The sequence below is a fragment of the Bidens hawaiensis genome, unplaced genomic scaffold (genome assembly GCF_021521415.1).
Source record: "Bidens hawaiensis isolate Kalapana, Puna unplaced genomic scaffold, B.hawaiensis_p1.1 tig00032863_1, whole genome shotgun sequence".
Taxonomy (NCBI): Eukaryota; Viridiplantae; Streptophyta; class Magnoliopsida; order Asterales; family Asteraceae; genus Bidens; species Bidens hawaiensis.
In genome coordinates, this window is record NW_027505268.1 from 100211 (window position 1) to 120648 (window position 20438).

The 20438-nt window shown below is 35.4% G+C and overlaps 1 protein-coding gene and 1 non-coding gene across 2 annotated transcripts; one reads left to right on the top strand and one right to left on the bottom strand.

Annotated features, from left to right (window-relative positions):
* Window positions 1–9110: 9110 nt before the first annotated feature.
* On the bottom strand, window positions 9111–14676 carry LOC143611985 (BAG family molecular chaperone regulator 4-like). The gene is made up of 4 exons (XM_077086076.1): window positions 14281–14676; window positions 10471–10721; window positions 9570–9716; window positions 9111–9480 (listed from the first exon to the last, which is right to left on the bottom strand). Exons 1-4 carry the CDS (start codon window positions 14504–14506, stop codon window positions 9277–9279), a joined length of 828 nt encoding a protein of 275 aa, XP_076942191.1. The 5' UTR covers window positions 14507–14676; the 3' UTR covers window positions 9111–9276.
* Window positions 14677–19066: 4390 nt separating this feature from the next.
* TRNAI-UAU (transfer RNA isoleucine (anticodon UAU)) lies at window positions 19067–19140 on the top strand. The gene has a single exon. It is a non-coding gene; the product is annotated as a tRNA-Ile (tRNA).
* Window positions 19141–20438: the final 1298 nt, after the last annotated feature.

A 20438-nucleotide genomic window follows, 5' to 3' on the forward strand; every position in this document is an offset into this window, starting at 1 on the left:
TTTTGCACACCTCGCCAAGAAAGTACTGGTGAAAGTGCTGCAAACTCCTTCGATTCAATTGGAGGTTCAAGATGTAATCACTAAAGAAGGTCCCAATTGTATGACTCCCATAGAAAGGTTCCTCAAGAATGGTGAGTTACCTTTGGACCAGACAGAGGCTGAAAGGGTTCGAATCAAATCCAGGCAGTATGTGTTGCAAGGAGAAACGCTCTATAAAAAGGCTTACCTTGCACCACTATTGAGATGTGTGGGCCCCGAACAAAGTCAATATCTGATCAAAGAGGTTCATGAGGGTATATGTGGAGCTCATTTCGGGCCAAGAACAGTGGTTGCAAAATTAATGAACCTCGGATACTTTTGGCCCACCATGCACCGAGATGCAACAGAACAACTCAAGAAGTTTGAAGCTTGTCAAATTCATGCACCGGTTCCCAAAAGCCCTAAACACGATCTAGTCCTCATCTCCTCAGCTTGGCCATTTCACAAATGGGGAATGGATATTTTCGGTCCATTCCCACCGGCCAAGGGTGGGGTAAAATTTTTGCTAGTAGCCGTCGACTACTTTACCAAGTGGCCTGAAGTCAAACCACTTGCAAAAATAACAGGCAAACAAGTCATCGACTTCGTATGGGAAACCATCATTTGCTGTTATGGGCTGCCAGAAGTGTTGGTCACGGATAATGGAAAACACTTTGCTGAGAAGCCTTTTAGCACGTGGTGCAAAGAATTCAGGATCACTCAAGTCTTCAGCTCAGTCGCATACCCACAATCCAATGGCCAAGTTGAAAGGACGAACAGAACCATCGTTGAAGGAATCAAAACAAGGTTGGGAAGGCACGACAGCAACTGGCTTGAAGAACTCCCAAACGTTCTTTGGGCAATAAGAACAACCGAAAAAACAAGCCACAAACGAACACCTTACAGCCTAGTGTTCGGGTCGGAAGCTGTAATCCCGGCCGAAGTCGGAGTTGTGACTCAAAGAACACTCAACATGGACCTCGAATCAAACAACAACGAGACCATGTTGAATTTGCAACTCCTCGAGGAAATTCGTGATCAAGCTGCCATTCAAGAGGCCAAATACAAGCAAAAGATGGAAGCTTATTACAATGCAAGAGTGAAGCATGAACGCTTCAAGCCTGGAGACCTAGTACCCCGAAACAACGAGGCCAGCAAAAAAGAAAATCAAGGAAAGCTTGGCCCAAAGTGGGAAGGACCATACACAATCCTCGAAGCCCACATGGGTGGATCCTACAAGCTGGCCGACGCAGAAGGCAAAAAGCTTCCAAGACACTGGAACGACAGAACCCTTAAAAGGTTCCATGCCTAGTCAAAATGTAAAAATATATTTCAAGAGATGTACAATTCTCCTTTTTGTGAAACAACAACCTCTTGAATGAATGATAAACTTTTTGTCATAACTTGTCTTTACTATCCTATAATCAGGTTGAAAATCTAGCAAGAAACTCAATGGCAAGGGCCATGTAAGGGGATGAGCTCCCAGGCCACATCGCTCAATAGGTTCAAGGGTTAAATAGACCTATATAAGGGGTGAGTACCTATATCAATCCGACTCCATGAGACTTAGAAAGTTTTTCAACTAAAACTTGTCTCATAGACAGGTCTGAACAGCCTACACCAATTCGTTCCTTAAACTTCAAAAAAGTTTACGAAAATAAAAAACATACACTAAGTAGTGATATAAAGGATAGCCAACATGTGCTTTTTACCTAATGAAGCCTTGAAGCCAAAAGTGACTGCAACACTAAAACTTCTTAAGGAAATTTAGCTAAAATCACATAAAACTAACAAGACAAGTAATCAACACACAAATACATAGAACATCATAAGTTCACAAACAAGGCCATTCTAAAGCCATAAGCTAATAGCATCCATACATAATAAGCCAATTAATGCTAAAACAAGGAAACCACATGGATTCCCAAGAAAATGTTCAAGGGCCGTAAAGGCCAAACACAACCACAAGGCAGAAACTTTAAGAGTTCCATGCCGAACCTACATTGTTCAAGATTACATAACATTGTTTTAAAAAAGTGCTAAGAAAGCTACGAATAAAGTATTTAAACATCATAAACAGGCTTTGAGGTACTAGCCTTACCACCCTTAGCCTTCTTGGATTTCTTGACTTGTGGGACAACATCAGCAACAGCCGAGCCTTCAAGGCTTGCCACATGAGACCCGTCGCTTCCCCCAGATAAAGTCTCTTCACTATCGCCAGAAAGGGAACGTTTTTTCGACAGGGACTCAATCACCTCTTTGGCAACCTTCTCATCAAGGTCAGCCGGCTTCAAACCCTGCAAAACTGAAAGTGGTTTACCATAGCATGATGAAACTGCACCCACATAGGGGTAAGTAAGCATTTCCATCGCATGAACTGAACCGGTGAAAAGCTTGTAGACTTCAAGATTGAATAAAGGAGATTGTTCCATAGGCTGACCGGTTTCGTGATGATGGAAGCCTGTAATAAAACCTAAGTGCTTTCCATGGCCTAGCAGCTTCGTATAAACGTCACCCAGCACCGAGTTAAACTCCTTAGAATGAAGCAAGTAGGACACAACCTGCTGAAACCCATGCTCGATCAACCACTTGTTATCTTCAGAAGTCTGAGTAACCGAAGCTTTCAAGCGTTCCTTCTCCATCTCGAAGGCTCTCTTCTGCATCTCAAAAGCTTCACGGTCAGCACTCAATTTGGCCCTATCAGCCTCCATGGCTTTCTTCAACCCTGCCATCTCAATCTCGTGACCACGAGACAACTCGTCAATTCGCTTCACATACATCTTCTCCTTCTCAGAAAAACCATCAACATCTTTCTTCATGGCTGCCATAGAGGCCTTCATCTTCTCCTTCGTGTTCATAAACTCCTCATACTCCTCCATACCTTTCCTAAAACGGGTGACACCTTCTGCCAAAAGGGCAGAAACGTTGGAATAGTTCAATATCAACCGGGACAACAAGGAGTCACCTTCCATCTTGGAGATAGTATCACGAACCCCCGGAGAAGAAAAATGGGCTAAAGCATCGGCACAAACTTCAGGATCCTTGAAAGTATCCCCAACCCTGACACTACATTCGGACACATAAACGGCATTACCATCCAACCCTTGAACGACTGGCATCTCAACCTTCTTACCAGTCGGCTTCTTCTTCTTAGAAACCACCAACCCCTGTTCCTTCTCAACCTCCATAGTTGGACCCTGGTCCTCAGAGGCTTGTATGTCATCGCTAACCTCAACTGGCTCATGAGAGGATGAGGTAGCAACAAATTTCAAGAAACGTCGTGTAGAACGACGAGTGGAAGATTTTGGAACGGTGGTCTTGGTGAACCCTTTAACATTTGCAACCCCAGCATACGCAGCATCCTCAAATCGACCCTCTTTCCCTCGGACAACCGAATCCTCCCCGACAACAGCTGCAACATCAGTAAAAGCAACGTCGAAAGTATCATCACTCTTTAAGAAGTCCAAAGCATACATGACTGCAAACACAAAAGAAATCCATCAACAAAAAATCAACAAGGTAAACCAAGTGCGAAATAAACAAACGCATACCCTTATTATCCCTCATAAGCACAAGATCCCGATTAGGCTTATCCCAAAGTTTGCTAATTCCTAATAACACAAGAAGATGTTCGGGGAGAGGGCGAAAACGTGAGGACATGTTCTAATGGATTTCAAAAAAGCCTCGTTCAACTCAGACTCGGCCGGCTCCGGTTCATTTAAAACGGCTTCTGGTTGTCTCCAGACAGGTTTAAACGGAAGAATAGAATCAGAAACAAAGAAAAACCGGTCCTTCCAAGAACCGAGGGTCGTAACCGCCGAAGAAACCAAACATACATCAACCTTGGTATGCTCGAACGTGTACCAATCACCATTTTTCGCTAAGCGAAAGAAACGGCGAAAGTTCAACAGCGAAAGGTTATAACCTAGGGCTCTGCACAAAACTTCAAAATGCAAAACCCTAGCGAGCCCTAACGGATGGAATTGGCCAAAGGATATACGATAATACTCCAAAACATTAAGAACAAAAACCGAAAAAAGGTGTCGGAGGTTAGAAAACTCGAAATGACGGCAATATATAGCGATAAAACCCGCCGGACAACGATCGATGGAAGAGTCGACCGGCGGAGCAATCGGCTTGTATTTTAACCCTATCCCCCATTCAATACAAAACGATTCGACCTCCTCTTTGGTCAATCGGGAAAAACTAATCGGAAGATACTTTTTGGCAACCATAATTTCGAAAGAAAGATGAAGGATCGAGACTAACCTGGTAATGGATCGAAGGAAACTTGAAAGTGTTAATGGTGGAAAGTGTTAAACAAATCTGGAAGAAAGTGAATAGTTATTTAGTTAATAGATGAAAAGCAGTTATTGGAAACTGCAATCTGACAGTTACAATCATATCAACTGTCACATCAACAATTCAAAAAATAACCAAAACTGAACAAAGCTTCGGAGCCTTCAAGCCTTAAAGCCTTTAAGCAATAAACAAAACGTGTGCAAAAGTCAGAAGCCCTTGAACATACTCCTCAAAAACCTCTGACTTGTGGGGCTGATGACGGGGGTAGCCCAAGGAAATAATAAAATGGCTGAAACACGTTAACGCTAAAAGGGTTAAAAGGTTAAAAGCTTCGTTTCCCGCCCAAACTTATGTAAACAAGTACCCACGTGCTACAGTACGATGTCAAATCACTGTTCTCCTCTAACCAAAGTACATACTCAGATAAAGTATTATTATTTTAAGCTATGGACCAGCGGTCCAAGCCTTCCCGCTCATAAAGGTCGACTCTCTATGCAAACAAGAGGCTAACTAGTTTAGTTAACTGAACTAAAAGGCTTATATCTTCTTCATATAAATAGATAACTTAGCCTTAAACACAAACACAACAGATTTGAGCAGATAACACAATCTCCCTAATCTTCTCTTCTTCCTTGAGAAATATGCTCTTAGCTTATTTCTTTCTTACTTCAATAACTTCATAGCTTCACCAAGAACATCATTCTAAAACCGATTCCAAACATCACGGTTCTTGATCCTCGGTGAGCTATAACAACAAACAACTAGTGAACCTCCTTCTACGTTTTGCAAACATCGAGGGACACCACGACCTGCGTTAGGCTAACCTGAACCCTTGAAGTCTCTTAGCCTAACCAATCCATTTACTATCATTGGTCTTATCTTTGTTGTAGCAACAAATGCCATATAAAGAAAATCAACTTTTGTTGCACGAAAGCACAAAACTGAAAATATTTCCATCTCATCCCCCCCAAAAAAGCATAAAAAATAAAAAGTACAAAATAAAAAAAGAACTTCCAATTTGTCACAAGATTTAAATCAATAATCATACAAGCAAGCAAAAACCATTGTTTTATGATTATAAGTGCACTTCTACTTCGAACAAAAACCATGTTTTAGGTAATAATTGATAAACAAAACCGATCAAGAAAAATGAACTTGCATATTTAACGTAGGTAACATATTGGATCAAAACCAATAAAGCCCACTACGGTACGAGTTTCCTCCCTTATAAATAGAGGGGACACTCCCTCATTTGGGATCACTCCACTTGCATGGAACTAACCATGGCAATTCATCTTTTCTTACACTCTAGGGCCAAGTTTCTCCTTCTCCTTTATGCTAAGGAAGCAACATCAGGCTGAGGCATTGATATATCTTAATTGTTAAAATTAGTCGGTAAGTGCTATTTGTGATGAAGATGATCATGGTGTAAAGATTGTATAATTATATATGGTCGCCCTAGTTAGAATCACCAGTAAAATGGTATCTTTAAGAACGACAACTATATTATATGACACTATCAAGTAAGCAACTATGTAGGATGATACATCAAAATAAACTCTTGTGACACATTAATCATAAATTCTTGATAGTGTTGAGATACAATAGCCTGGAAACCTTCATAAAATCTTGATAGCGTTCCCCTTCAAAAAATTGGATATAATGGTGAAACCATGGTGAATTAATCATAGCGAGCACAATTACATAGTCATATCCAATGCCTTTATTTCACTACGAGAGCTTATACGTTGAATCTTGAAGGTGAATGGTGGATTATGTGTTTTAATGTGAAGACGAAAACTTTTATGAAAATACAATGTCCTCTTGTTCCGAACAATGCGTCGTTCTCAATGGATGCGTCCATATGTGTGTGTCGTATAAAGTAACTATGTATTCGAAGTAGGGGAGTCCGTGGAGCCTCAATGCAGGTGATGGTGGGTGGGTGAAGGTGGCTGATTTCAACGATCCAAACTTGGTTACAACACACTATCAGTATTTTCTTTTAGACGAGGAAAATTGACTTATCATTTTGGATTAGAAAAAGAATTCTTTCAGAAAAGTGAAGTCAAATGATATATTTTCTTTTAGATGAGGAAAATTGGCTTATCATTTTGAATTAGAAAAATAATTCTTTCAGAAAAATGAAGTCAAATGTTATATGTAAAGATTAAGTTAATCTGATTAACCTCAATTCTCTTTTGACTTTTTCCTTCTCCCTTAGCCTGAATCCCAACTAATTTTAACAACTCTTCGTGAGTAGCTCAGTCAAAGCTTCAACTTCCTTCTCCATAAACCTTGATCCCATTTTTAATAGTTGACTCAGTAGTTGCAACTTAAAAAAGCAGAAAAACACAAGCTTTGAAAAAGTCTTAGTCCTAGCCGTAAACGATGGATACTAGGCGCTGTGCGTATCGACCCGTGCAGTGCTGTAGCTAACGCGTTAAGTATCCCGCCTGGGGAGTACGTTCGCAAGAATGAAACTCAAAGGAATTGACGGGGCCCGCACAAGCGGTTGAAAAAGTTGACCTTTTGACCTGTTTGAGGGTTTGGTCAAAACAAAGATGGTTAGCTGAAATAGAAATCTGACTACACGTCGTTTTAAATATGTTTTTTTATCATAATCTCTGCGAGTGTGAATACAATTCAGGGCGTCTACTAAATTTATTTTTTTTAGTATGGTATCACTTAGGGGTGCCAATTGTGTTGGGTTGACGGGTTGACAGTTTGCGGGTTAACACATTGAAATGTGCAACGCGATTTTAGTCGGTATCAACGGTAATTAAAAAATCTTGCACATTGTCATGTCGATGCGAATTTAGTCGATATTGGGTCACACCATTAGAATAAAATATATCGTCAACACCCATATACAACAAGTTAACATATTTAAAACCACAAAAAAGTGTGTGTGTTGCAACGGCGAACCAACACAAATTAGACAGTAACAAAAAAAACACGTTTTGTGGGCGTCAAACCGACACAAATTTGGTATTTATCAATGGTACCGGTACTAAATTGCAAACATATGTTAATAAAGCCCAAGTTATAATAAAATAAATAAAAACAATATAAAAATAAAATTATAAAGTGGCAAGGCAGGAAAAAAAATTCTGAGATTGGCCTGATATTTTTTCCCGAATACCCAATTGATTCAGTTTATTTATTACTTGCATCGACACTAATATCAAGGGGTGTTTGGGATTTCTTATTTTTGCCTCCTTAGAGCATTCTTAATTCATTATCTAAAATTGTCAAACTCATATAATTTATGGTAAATTTTAAGAAAACCATCAAAATCACATCTCCAATCCATTCCCTATTATATGGATGAGTTATACGGCAACTAAAGTAAAAAAAACCTAAATATAGGGACTCACTTTTGATCCATACCATATAATATATCACATATCTCTCAATCACCATTTACTATATAACAAGACAAAAGAGAAAAAAAATAATAAATTATTAATTTATGTCGGGGTGTTTTGATGTCGGGGCGCCTTGGGGTGTTTTGATGTCAGGGGCGCTTCCCACAAAAGGCCGGAAGCAGAGAAGTAAGGATGATTTGAAAGACATCATTCCCTCCACCATTTTATTGTAAAACGCCCCTGTAATAACGTGACACAATGTGACAAGAAAAAGTCCATGCATAGGAGCTTCATTGAGTACACATGGGCAAAGTGGGGTAAAAACCTTAAAATAAGCAATCCTGAACTTATTAGATAAACACAAAGGGTACGTGTAGTGGATGTAAAATAAAAAATACCTCCTTATTTGCACAATTTGTCATTGGACGAAACCTTAAATCACGATGGAGAGCATGTCCATGAAACCCCACAAGAAGATGCAGATGAAACCCCACGTACAACAGCTTCCGTTTAGTTTGATAGAATCCGAGATACTAACCAGACTTCCTGCTAAGTCCGACGTAGGTCGTTGCATGTGCGTTTGCAAACAATGGAAATCGTTCTTATCCACACCCGCATTTGCCCGGATGCACCTCAGGCGCCACGGAACCATCAACGACTATAAACTCGTCCTATTCGACGACCAACTCCGCATCATTCCCCTCAACAACTATGTCCCTGACCCTAACCCCACCCGTAACTCGATATTTATTTTAGCAACTTTGCATGGATTGGTATGTTTATGTTCAACGGAGTCTAATCAGCTAGTGTTTTGGAATCCATTGACGCGTGCCTACAAGAAGTTGTCACCAGGCCCGACTTTATATTTTTCCAAGGCTTTTTCTCTCAATGCTGTCGGTTTCTATATGGACTCGTCTAATGATTACAAACTTGTATGTGTGATTGTGGCTAATATCTTTGGGGCTTATATTTATTCACACAGGTTGGACTCGTGGAGACCCGTTGGATTTTTGTTTGCTCGTCTAGAGCCTTGCGTTTGGTCTTCGGCTACTTTGTGTGGCCAGTGCCTTTATTTTACGGTGAGAGCTTATACGTTGGATGCTAAAGGTGAATGGTGGATTATGTGTTTTGATATGTTGAGACTCTCGTATCGCCCAATCCTTGATTGATTTCCTTTCCGGTATATTCGTTTAGTTTTGGCTTTCTGCAAACTGTCCTTTCATTTTGGTTTTGTTTTTAAGATGACTCATGTCAGTTTTGAGTTCATATTTTCATATATTCAGTTTATTTTCTCAATTTGTTGTTAACAGTATCATGCTAGATGAAAATATTAATAAATCCTGCAAAACTTTTTATTAATCAAATACTTTATTCAAACTGTATACCACAACAGACATTCACAAAGTATGATAAAAAAAAAAAAAAAAATCTTTCTTGAACTCTACCAGATGAACAGATAAAGAGTGGTTTACCACACAATCAAATCCACACCTTCTTTTGTCTATCAAGTCCCAACCTTTATTCACTTTAACACTTTGTACATCTTCCTACAATAACCATGTGACTATAAGCAAAACACGTTTACCATTCATTCAAACCGCTCCCAGTCTTTAGTTATTTTAGTCGAATTTTGTACATGGTTAGGTGCATTTAGGCTCCCAACTCCAGAATCAAATGTTTCCCATTTTGTCATTACTGAAACCGTAGACACGCTGCGTTTGTCAAACCGGTTTGTATTCATGGTCAACTTTAGACCGTCAAGAATGTCGGCAAAGCCTTGTACGCGATGCACCTGTGAAAAAACATCATAAGATTTTGTAAAGAATTTAACTTTCAACATAAGAAAGTAGTATGTTTGACTTTTATATAGTCAGAGTCAACCTCGATTCGCCTCTGAGTTCTTGCTTCTCCTTCAGCCTCAATCCTATCCAGTTTGAGCAACTCCTTCATGAGTAACTCAGTCAAGACTTCAACTTCCTTCTCCATAACCTTGACCCCGCTTTTAACAGATGTCTCCATGGCTGCAACCTATAAAAGCACAAATAGTCAAGCCTTGAAAAAGTTGACTTTTTGACCGGTTTGAGGGTTTGGTCAAAACAAAGATGGTTAGCCGAAATAGGAATCTGGATCCAAAATGGTTGCATATTAATAAAATTAGTTTGTTGAACGGTCCGTGAACCGTTTGGCGGGAAGTTCATTTATTTAATAAATGAACAAACATGAACAAAACTTTTTGCTCATTTAGTTAAACGAACATTAACGCATGTCTCGTCTATTCATTTATGTTCGTGAGCGTTTGTTTATGTTCATTCATTTAAAGTCATTTATTTGTGTTCGTTTATGTTCATTCGTTTACGTTTAAAATATGTGTGTTCATTTACGTTTGTTTAAGTTCATTCGTTTTCATGTTCATTTAATTTTTTCAAGCCCGTTACAATTTAGTCAAGTTTTATTATTTTTTAGGTCCTACTCTCCTACATACTGATGTTCATGTTTTATTTTAATTGGCGTTTGCTCGGTTATGTTCGATTATACCGTTCTTGTGTACAACTATGTTCGCTCTTTTATGTACGTTTGTGTTCGTTTACATTCACGAACAGTTTATTTATACTATTAACAAACGAACATGAACACGTACATTTTTTTAACGAATGAACGAAACAAGAAAACCTCGTTCGTTCAACTATTCGTGTTTGATCGTTTGTTCAGTTAAAGTTATACGAACACGAACATGCCTCGTTCGTGTTAGTTTAAAGTGATGTAAGCCACACGAATGACGAACCTTGTGTGAGAGCTCATCCACTTCGGTTCTAACTTTCATAACCGAGTCAAAGGCTTGTACATTAGCATTGTTCTTGCCGATAAGCTTTCTCTCTTTGCTAGCAGGATCTTCCAATAATATGACTTTTGACATGTCCTTTACACCAGCCATATCTAGGCGTTCATCATCGGCCTTTTCTTTCCCTCTAAATAATAATCTTTGATCCTTTGCTTCTAAATTGATCATACGCGCAAGAATCTTTTTTAGATCGTCTACATCATAATTAAACCAACATGTTGACTATATTAATAAAGATTCATATGACCATCTAAGGAATGAATGCAATATAAGATCAAGCAACTTTGATCTTAAAAGTCAAACGGTCAACAATCGGTACACAGTCAAGATTCTGATGCTAACTTGTGGAAAAGAATGCCATGAATGTTTGCAGGGTCTACGGTTAAAGCCAACAGTTACAACTTACAAGCACACCCAACTCTAAGTCAAAACAAGAAAAGTCAACAATAAAAAAATGAAAACACAGAATATGAGTAATGATCAAAGACCAACATCAACAACCATCATTCAAGATAGCATTTTTATTTAAAAATTATATAAATATTCAAAATCAAAAGAACCAACAACCGCAAACCTTATACAAAATGACCCAAAGATAAATTCTTTAATTAAAAAATTAGCATATTGCAGTACCAATATCAGTGATCAATCACAACTAATCCAAGATTAATCAAAGATGAAATCTTTAATATAAAAAGTAACATATTTCATTACTCATTAGATCATATTCTAGGGTTAAATTCAAAAACTACAAGCACAGCTAACTGTAAGTCAAAACTAGAAAAAGTCAACAAAAATGAAAAAAACAAAATATAATCTAAATGATTAACAATCAAAATCCAACATAAACAATCCGCAATTAAGATAACATTTTTTTAATTCAGAATCAAATGAACCTGATGCAATTTCGAAAGCGATCAATAGCTCGAGACACTTTATGATAATCAAAGACGATAATTGAACCAAAGGTTCCAAGAACAAAGTTCTTATTAATTCATAATCAATCAAAACTAAATAATGCATAACCTTAAACCCTAACTTATACTAAAATAAAATGAGATAAACTTGGAAACAAGATAAACACAAAATATTAAAAGATAATAAAAATCAAATTTTAAATAAGAAGATGCTCCTGCATCATACTCCCTATCTTCGAAAAACTCGTCCTCGAGTTTTGCCTTCGGACCATACCCGCCTGGATCAAAAGGAACATCAACCCGCTCCTTATCTGTTGACACCATGACCCGCCCAAACACCTCAACCTCATGGGTCGTCTCACCCGGATCTAAATTTGTACCACGTGGGTCTATCGGGTTCCCAAGCTTCTCCACCTCATTCTCCTCGGCTTCGAAAAAGACTCGTCCTCGAGTATTGAGAATGTCAAAACGATTAGCTACTTGGACTTCTTTTTTATTACTATGCATTGGATTGGACCCAAATTGGATTTTCGAAATTAATGGCTCTTTACTTGTATAGCCATCAAAATTATGAGAAAGTTTATTAGTAGCAATGAAGCATTTTCCATCAAATTGATAATCATATCTAAATTGAATTCCCACATTCGTAGGATTTAAAGGAGAATATTTTATGCAATCTATAATATTAAAATTATTAGCATTATTATCGGTAAGTGTACCCATAATTTTAACAACCTTCCTCTTCTCATCAATTTGAAAATTTGACTTCATGCCATATCCCATATTTTGCGACAAATTGATCGGACATTCCAAAACCCATTCCACACCCCTAGTAACCACCGGATCACCACCAGTAATTCCAGTTACACCACCAGTTGCCTCCTCACCACTAGTAGCCACCACCGAAGAGATTACCACAGACGGAATATGAGACCCGATAGCAGTCGCCGCACCATCTAGAACCATTGTATGAAATTCTTCCTCATCGCCGTAGTTATCAAACACGGGTGGCGAATCCCAGCTAAAATCACCACCGGAAGGATCCGCAAATAAACACTCATCTTCATCATTGTCGATTTCGTCTTCATCAAAGACAGGGTTGTCTCCCGACACACTTTCTGGATATATTGGTTCTAAGAACCAAGGTGGAGGATGGCTAAACGGCTGCTGCTCTCCATCGCCACCTTCGTCCCAGACGACGGTGCTCGACTCGGTTTCCGCCTTGCGCATCTCCCGTTGTAACTCAAGATCGCGGACTCGTTTTCGGAGTCGTTGAATCTTTTCAAGATCGTGGACTCGTTGGCGGAGTCGTTTGATCTTATTAAGATCTCGTGGGTCGGAACAAATTCCACCGCTGCCTCGGTCGGCGAATCTGCGAACAGGACGTTGATCTTCTCCACGAGCACATGAATAGAAACCCATCCTTTCGTTGCCTCTGTCGGCGAATCTACGAGGAAGAAAGTGTTCATCTTCATGTCGAGCCATTTGAGAACCAAAAGCTTTGATACCAACTGATGCAGTTTCGGAAGCGATCAATGGCTCGAGACACTTTATAATAATCAAAGACGATAATTGAACCAAAGGTTCCAAGAACAAAGTTCTTATTAATTCATAATCAATCAAAACTAAATAATACATAACCTTAAACCCTAACTTATACTAAAATAAAATGAGATAAACTTGGAAACAAGATAAACACAAAATATTAAAAGATAATAAAAATCAAATTTTAAATAAGAAGATGCTCCTACATCAGAACCAACAACCGCAACCCTTCAACATTACTCAAAGATGAAATCATTAGTTAAAAAGAGTAACATGTTTCCTTAATCACTTACATCATATCTAGAGTTAAAGCCAACAACTACAAGCACACCTAACTGAAAGTCAAAACTAGAAAAGTCAACAAAACATAAAATACAGGATACAATCTAAATGATTTATTATCAGAAAGACAGAAACCAACATCAACAACCCTCATCCAAGATGGTATTTTTTTAATTCAAAAACTATATTAAAGATTCAAAATCAAAAGAACCACCAACAACCATTATCCTAGTTCAAGATTAATCAAAGATGAAATCTTTATTAAAAAAATAATATATTTCAGTACCCATATCAGTGTTCAACCACAAACCAAATTCAAGATTACTCAAAGATAAAATCTTTATTAAAAAGTAACATATTTCATTACTCATTAGATCATACTCTTGGGTTAAAGTCAACAATTACAACTTACAAGCATACCTAACCTAACTGTAAGTCAAAACTTAAAAAGTCAACAAAACATAAAACATAATCTAAATGAGTAATGATCAAAGACAAACATCAACAACCCTCTCAAGATTACATTTTTAACTCAAAAATCATCTTAAAATATTCAAAAAATTAAAACAAACCTAATTCAAGATTACTTAAAAATTAAATCTTTAACAAACATTTCAGCACCCACATCAGTAATGAATCCAATTCCACAAAAGTAAAACTAAAAAAAAGTAACATATTTCATTACTCACTTAAATCATATTCTTGGGTTAAAGTCAACAACTACAAGCACACCTAACTGTAAGTCAAAACTAAAAAAAAGTCAGCACAACATAAAAACACAAAACATATAATCTAAATGATTAATGATTAATGATCAAAAACCAACATCAAATACCCTCAATCAAGATTACATTTTTAACTCAAAAATCATCTTAAAATATTCAAAAAATCAAAACAACCCAAATTCAAGATTACTTAAAAATTAAATCTTTAACAAATATTTCAGTACCCATATCAGTAATCAACCCAATTCCACCAAAAAAAAAAAAAGAGTGACCAGAAAACTTACCAAAAGTTGAAGTTGAAGGCAAAGAAATATGATGATGAAAAGAATCATGTGACACTATAATATTAATAATCTGAGCAGCAGCACAACCCGGATCCGACCCGGATAACCTCTTCTGTACAAGCATACCACCAGGTCTTACTTCCCAATCAATAACACCACCTTGAAGCTGTTGCACAGTTGGTGCTTTTGGCTTGCTTCTTTTTGAAACTAGTGTTGACTTTTTCATGGTTCTTTAGCTTTGACCACCAAAAAGAAATGGCAAAAAATAATATTATTATGAAAGTGGTAAAAGGTGATGAATTGAGAGGTGGAATTGAATGAGAATTTGGTTGAGGAAGAGAAAGTGAAAGTGCAGATGACATGAAAGTGACTTACCACCAGTCCACCACCTGGTTATTGGTTTTATTAGCGGTTGTTGGTCGGTTACTGTATGCACACTTTTATATATACTTCCTAAAGAAAATGATAACTAATAATAATAATATTATTATCATGGTAAATTTCTATGAAAGGTCTTTTTTTATGATGACACACCCATGCAACTTTTTGTACATAATTAATTTACATTAAAATATTGAATATTTTGTATAATAACAATTCAAAAACAAAACCAAATAATAGAATCAATAGTTTTATTCAAAGCTTAGCTTATTAAGGTGTAGTTTGTTGTTTATTTATCATCTGTTTTGATATAATCACTACCTTTTAAATTAACATATATAAAAACAAAAAAAAAATTTGTTTGTAAATGAGTCGAGCCTGAAACACCGAGCCAAGGTAAGTTCGTTTGCTGGCTAGCTTGCTTACTCGTTTAAATAAAAGGCTAAATTTTGATGTTATACAAATTATAATTTCTACAAACGTGAGGTGGATTTAAATATCTGAAAATGCAAGATAAAGATAGATTTTATTGTTAAGATAAGACAAAATAAATTTTAAAATAGTTTAACTTCATATATTAAGTGTGTGTAATCTTTAATTAGTCTTATAGTTTTTTTTTAAAGAAGCATGGTACATTATTTATTGTTATATATGATACTTTATTATGTAATGAAAGTGAGATATTATAATCCTTATCGTTTTATTTGAAACTAATCGAATGAGTATTAAATAATGAAATATCATATTCAATAATGGACCCATTTAAAGATCAAGACAAGATTTTTATTGTGATGTGTATTTTCTACGATATAATTTGAATGATTATGGTAGAATTTATCAAATTCTATAACATAGGATGATAACGATATAATATTTAAATAAAAAATAAAACAAGGTTAATTTTTGTAATAATAAATAGTGATCATCTAGATTTAAAAGGTGCATTGTTTCTTCTAAATATCTTTCTAAACACATACAACAACTTAAATATTAATTTCCTGAAATATTTGTAGCATCAGAGTGTACACTTTGGGATTATAAAAATTGCCTAATGGCATGATGAGGTCAATACATGAGAGGTGATCATGAACACCTGATGATTATGCTTGAAGCGATAACCTTTCAAGACCTATGGATTTTTCATGCATAATTTGATGTCATCGATTCTGACAACAATCTCAACGTCCTCTATCAATTGTCATACTCAACAAGGTTGTATATGGATTCACACAGAAGTGTCCATTTGAGGTAAACAAAGTACAATACAAGCATAGATATTATATTTTGGACGAGATAAAACCAAGCAACATTTATGAAATCATTTGCTTATTCACAAAACAAGTAAGATTCAAGACGACATGAGAGCAAGAAAGAAATGCGTGGAACAAACATTTGGTGTCCTAAAGACTCGATATGCTATTCGTGTATGGACAATGCATCCATCCAAAATTTATAATGTATGCTTGCATTATATTGCACTCTATTATTTTGAAAGATGAAGGTGTTTGTTTTAAATATGTAACCGATCCTCAAACCAATGAATAAATAGAGACTAATATTCTTAGAATTTTGTGTTGCAAGGAAAGCCACAACGCCCTTCAATTGGAACTTGGGGAGCAAATGGCAAACACCCACATATCCAATCTAGACGATGTAAATCAATTGTTTTATTCTTTTTTATGTCTCTTTTTATTTAGTATTTTATTGTTTTATTAATGAAATGATTTTAAAATAATATATTCTAAGTTTAAAATAACTTTATGTTTAATAAAATTTATTAATTTTGATTAATTATGGGTTATTTAATTAAAAATGGTTTAAGATGGGAGAGAATGGATAGAGAACGCTGATGAAATGATGACGTATGAGAGAGAGGGTTGTGGGATGGGAGCGGTGGGATAGACGCATATCCACCGCCTTAAGAACCAACTCAGATAAGTGCCTATTGTAATTCGAATATTCAAAGCTTCATAAATGATGAATTAACTACAAATCATGAATTGTAATTTGAATATCCAACGCTTTCTTTAGATCAAAATCCGTAAAGATGTTAAATTCCGTTTCCAACCAGAACTATTTTTTATACATGTAGAGGGGTGATTTTTAAGCAAATTCTAAAAAATTTGGTCTTTTGTCCAAAAAAGAAAAGAAAAACAGCAACAAAACAAAACGTTAACGGTGATTAGCAACACCAATATATTCATGCTTTTTTTTATTGTATAATTTATCATATAGACTATAGAAGAGTGGTGTATAATATATCTACGATGTACAAATTAAATCATAGCCGCTAAATGATGACGATACTCTTTCATATACAAGAAGAAACAAAATAGGAGAAAAACTCACATATGATCAACGATAGAAAGCCATATAAATAAGGTAATGGATATTTATGGAAGTTACCTTATTGACTGCTAACATAACTAATACCAATCTAATTACAAGGAAATAATTACCAGGTACAAAGATTGCTACAATTGGATTGACTCCGCGATCGCTATTTGTTACTCGAATTGACAAGGACAGGAATCGGAGAATGCGAATTGCGTATAAAGTTGGAAAATCAAGAAAAAAATGCGAGAATATAAGTTAATAACTTTGGGCCTAATCTACGGAGGCCCAAAATTAGTGAGTTTAAAGCCCTTTATTTTATTATTAAAAAAGTAGGCCCAACCTAGTATATAATTCTATACGTAAGAAAGCAAGCGTATTAAATAGTCTTAACCATAAGATTTAACCAACAATTTGTTTATCATGTGGAATTTTGTTAGTTTCATGGTTTACATGCATCAAAAATATGTCTAGTTTGGACATGTATACTAGTGTTAGCTTTGTCTTCGTATCTTGGTATGTCCTATGTTTTCTGTTTTTCATTTCTTCCTAGGTATCCCACCCCTACTTTCTATGAGAGAGATTATTTATATGTTTGTTTGTTTACTTTTTAATTTATTTTTAATTTGGCTCATGAATTTTGTTATACCATACATTTAGACGTAAGAGAACAAACATAATAAATAGTCTTTAACTCTTAAATCATTTTTGTTTACGAACAATTTGCCTCTTGAGTGGAAATTTGTTAGTTTCATGGTTTAATTTAATATATAGATAAAGTGGGTTTACGTCCCGTTATAAGCAAAAGATGATTTATAGGTGTATGAACTTGGTGTTAAAAAAATATAAAGATAAAGTATGAGCCTCTTATCAGTCATGTTTAAATTGTCAGTCAACAAGATTATATTACACCTACTCATTTCTAATAAATGCGACATGATATGCATTTCCTTTTTTGTGTGGTACAAGTGCTCTTTGGATAAATTATTAGAACATATATAAGTATTTTTATATACTAGGTTGACTTTCATATATCGACTGAAGTATATACTTAGTGAACTACTTATGTATGTTAATTTTTATTGACTAATTTGGGTATATAATATATAATTATATATTATTAAAGCTTGCAAAAGAACTGTGTTGAAATAAAAAGTTTATACAAAAACTCTCCAAGTCAACAGAAGAGTAACAAGTGAATAAGTCGATACCAAGACAAGCCAATGGCAATTTGTTGGTCGTCATGACTTTGTAAGTAACCCACTTACTGTTTTTTTGATAAGTCTTGGTCTTTCAAGATGACTACTTTAAAAATCAAGTATTTAAGTCTCTCATTAAAATAAAAGATTAGGTTGATGGATAGTGTGATAGTGTTTACATAGTTTTAAGGTGAACAATGTAAAGGTCTTATATATCGTTGAAAATTTTAAAACTTTTGGACCCTGTAAGAATTGACTATGTGTTGTCGCCCATCATAACTTGTTGCTATCCGTAAAATCAAGTCTCTTCTTTTTGAAATTTATACTAGAGCAACGCCATTGAAACCATTTATAGTAATCAAAATCAAGTCTTAGTGAGTTCGAGATTCATGCTTTCCTTGGATTATTCGCTTGTGCTAGAATCAGTTTGTTATTTAACATTAATTCATATTGAATTGTAACGGTTATAATTAAACATCGACAAACTTAGTGCACGACCTTGTTTAAGTATGTGACAGCGTAGAGCGACAATAGCTTCATACCATGTAGTCCACGCTCCATGGTTATTGAGAAAGTTATTAATTGCAGAGAAAATGATCCAAACGAATAAGTATAATATTGAAATTTGTTAACATTATAAAAAAGTATAGAATAAATTGAAAAAGTATAGAATAAATTGGTTAAATGGGTTAAATTCATGAAGTTAAACAATGTCGACATGTATGTTAAATATAAAAAGTTAAATAACTTAAAAAGGTACAAAATAATAATATAAAAAGTGTAGGAAAAAAATATACAAAACTACAAATATATAAACTAATTAACGGAAAAAATTCAATGATAAAGTTTATTGATTCCTTAAAAAGTAAAAAGGTCCCGTAGCTCAGTTGGTTAGAGCGTTGGTCTTATGAGCCGAAGGTCGCGGGTTCGAGCCCCGCCGGGACCATAAATCAATTATTGTTAATTTTTGAACTTACTCTCTTATTTTTGTATTTACACCTAAACCACCCCAATGATATAAAATTCTCCAAATGTGCACAACTGAACTACCATTTCATACACACGTCCAATTTAAGCATAAAACCAATGAACATGAGTATGTGTTGGAACAACTTTTTTTTCTTTTTTGTGCGAAAACTCCGAAAATGTCCCTTATTATCGCTTTGTTCAAGGTTTTGTCAAAACATATCAATATATCATATATTTCTCAAATGTTCATCAAATATATTGTCATCCCCTCCTTTAAATCTAGTCTAACTCGGATTTTCTCATCTCGACAGACAATGATATAAAAAGAGGACCAATTATCCAAAAATTATTGAATTAAATTAGATGGTGGCCGATGTTTTAAGGATGTGAAAAGGACTTCTTGTTAAAAGACCTTATTAACTTATTACTTTTTTAAAAGAAGTTTAAAAAAAATGTTTGGATTCGCTTATGTGTTGGAGAAACCAAAATGACTAAAAAGGACACTCTTTTTTTAAAAGAAGTGTAATAGGTTTTGAGGGGTAGAATGGTGTAATAGGTAAATCAAACCCATTAAGTTAATAAGTTAGAGATTCCTAACTTTTCAAAACCCTTTTATTTTGCCTTGTCCATAAGTTAAAACCCATAAAGCCTTATGGTTTGCCAAACACCTTATACACCTTATTAACTTTTCAAAAAATTTATAAGTTATAAGTTGATGAAAATGAGGAATCCCAAACACCCCCTAAGTTTACCTTGAATATCATATTAATATAATTAATATATTCTTATTTGCTTTTTTTTTCTTTTGTAGCTTTTGAATTTTATGGTTTTATATCATTCTGAATAGTCCGTTGTGACATGCTTATTGTTATATATGTGTCGGTGTAAATATTTACTCAAAACCGAGTTGAGTCAACTTTAAATCAAATGTTCTGACCTAAAATTTACCAGACTTGATTTTAAGTAATCTTTGTGTTTGTACGTAGATAAAAATAAAGGCGTCATATAGTTGAAATTTCGTAAGACTATATTTTTAAGCTAACGAAAAACAAAATCTAAGTGAAATTAAATGTAATAATAAAATATTCATGTGAAAATTTCACAACCGCCCGTCGGTTCCACCATTATTTGAAAAAAATGCGAGTCAACTGTATTTTGACATGTGACATAATGTGAATAGGCGAAAAAAAATCATCTAGCATATTTTAGGGTCGGGTCCAACGACATAGGCATGGAAAGATTGGGAATAGAAAAGTTAATGGTACAGAACTTTAA

What these genes read in the sequence shown, in the direction of transcription:
- LOC143611985 (XM_077086076.1), bottom strand. Translation starts at nt 14,506, where the DNA reads ATGAAAAAGTCAACACTAGTTTCAAAAAGAAGCAAGCCAAAAGCACCA. An exon ending in GCCTTCAACTTCAACTTTTG is followed by an intron (nt 10,722 to 14,280) that starts GTAAGTTTTCTG and finishes ATTATGATGTAG; the next exon opens with ACGATCTAAAAAAGATTCTT. An exon ending in TGGATGAGCTCTCACACAAG is followed by an intron (nt 9,717 to 10,470) that starts GTTCGTCATTCG and finishes GTGCTTTTATAG; the next exon opens with GTTGCAGCCATGGAGACATC.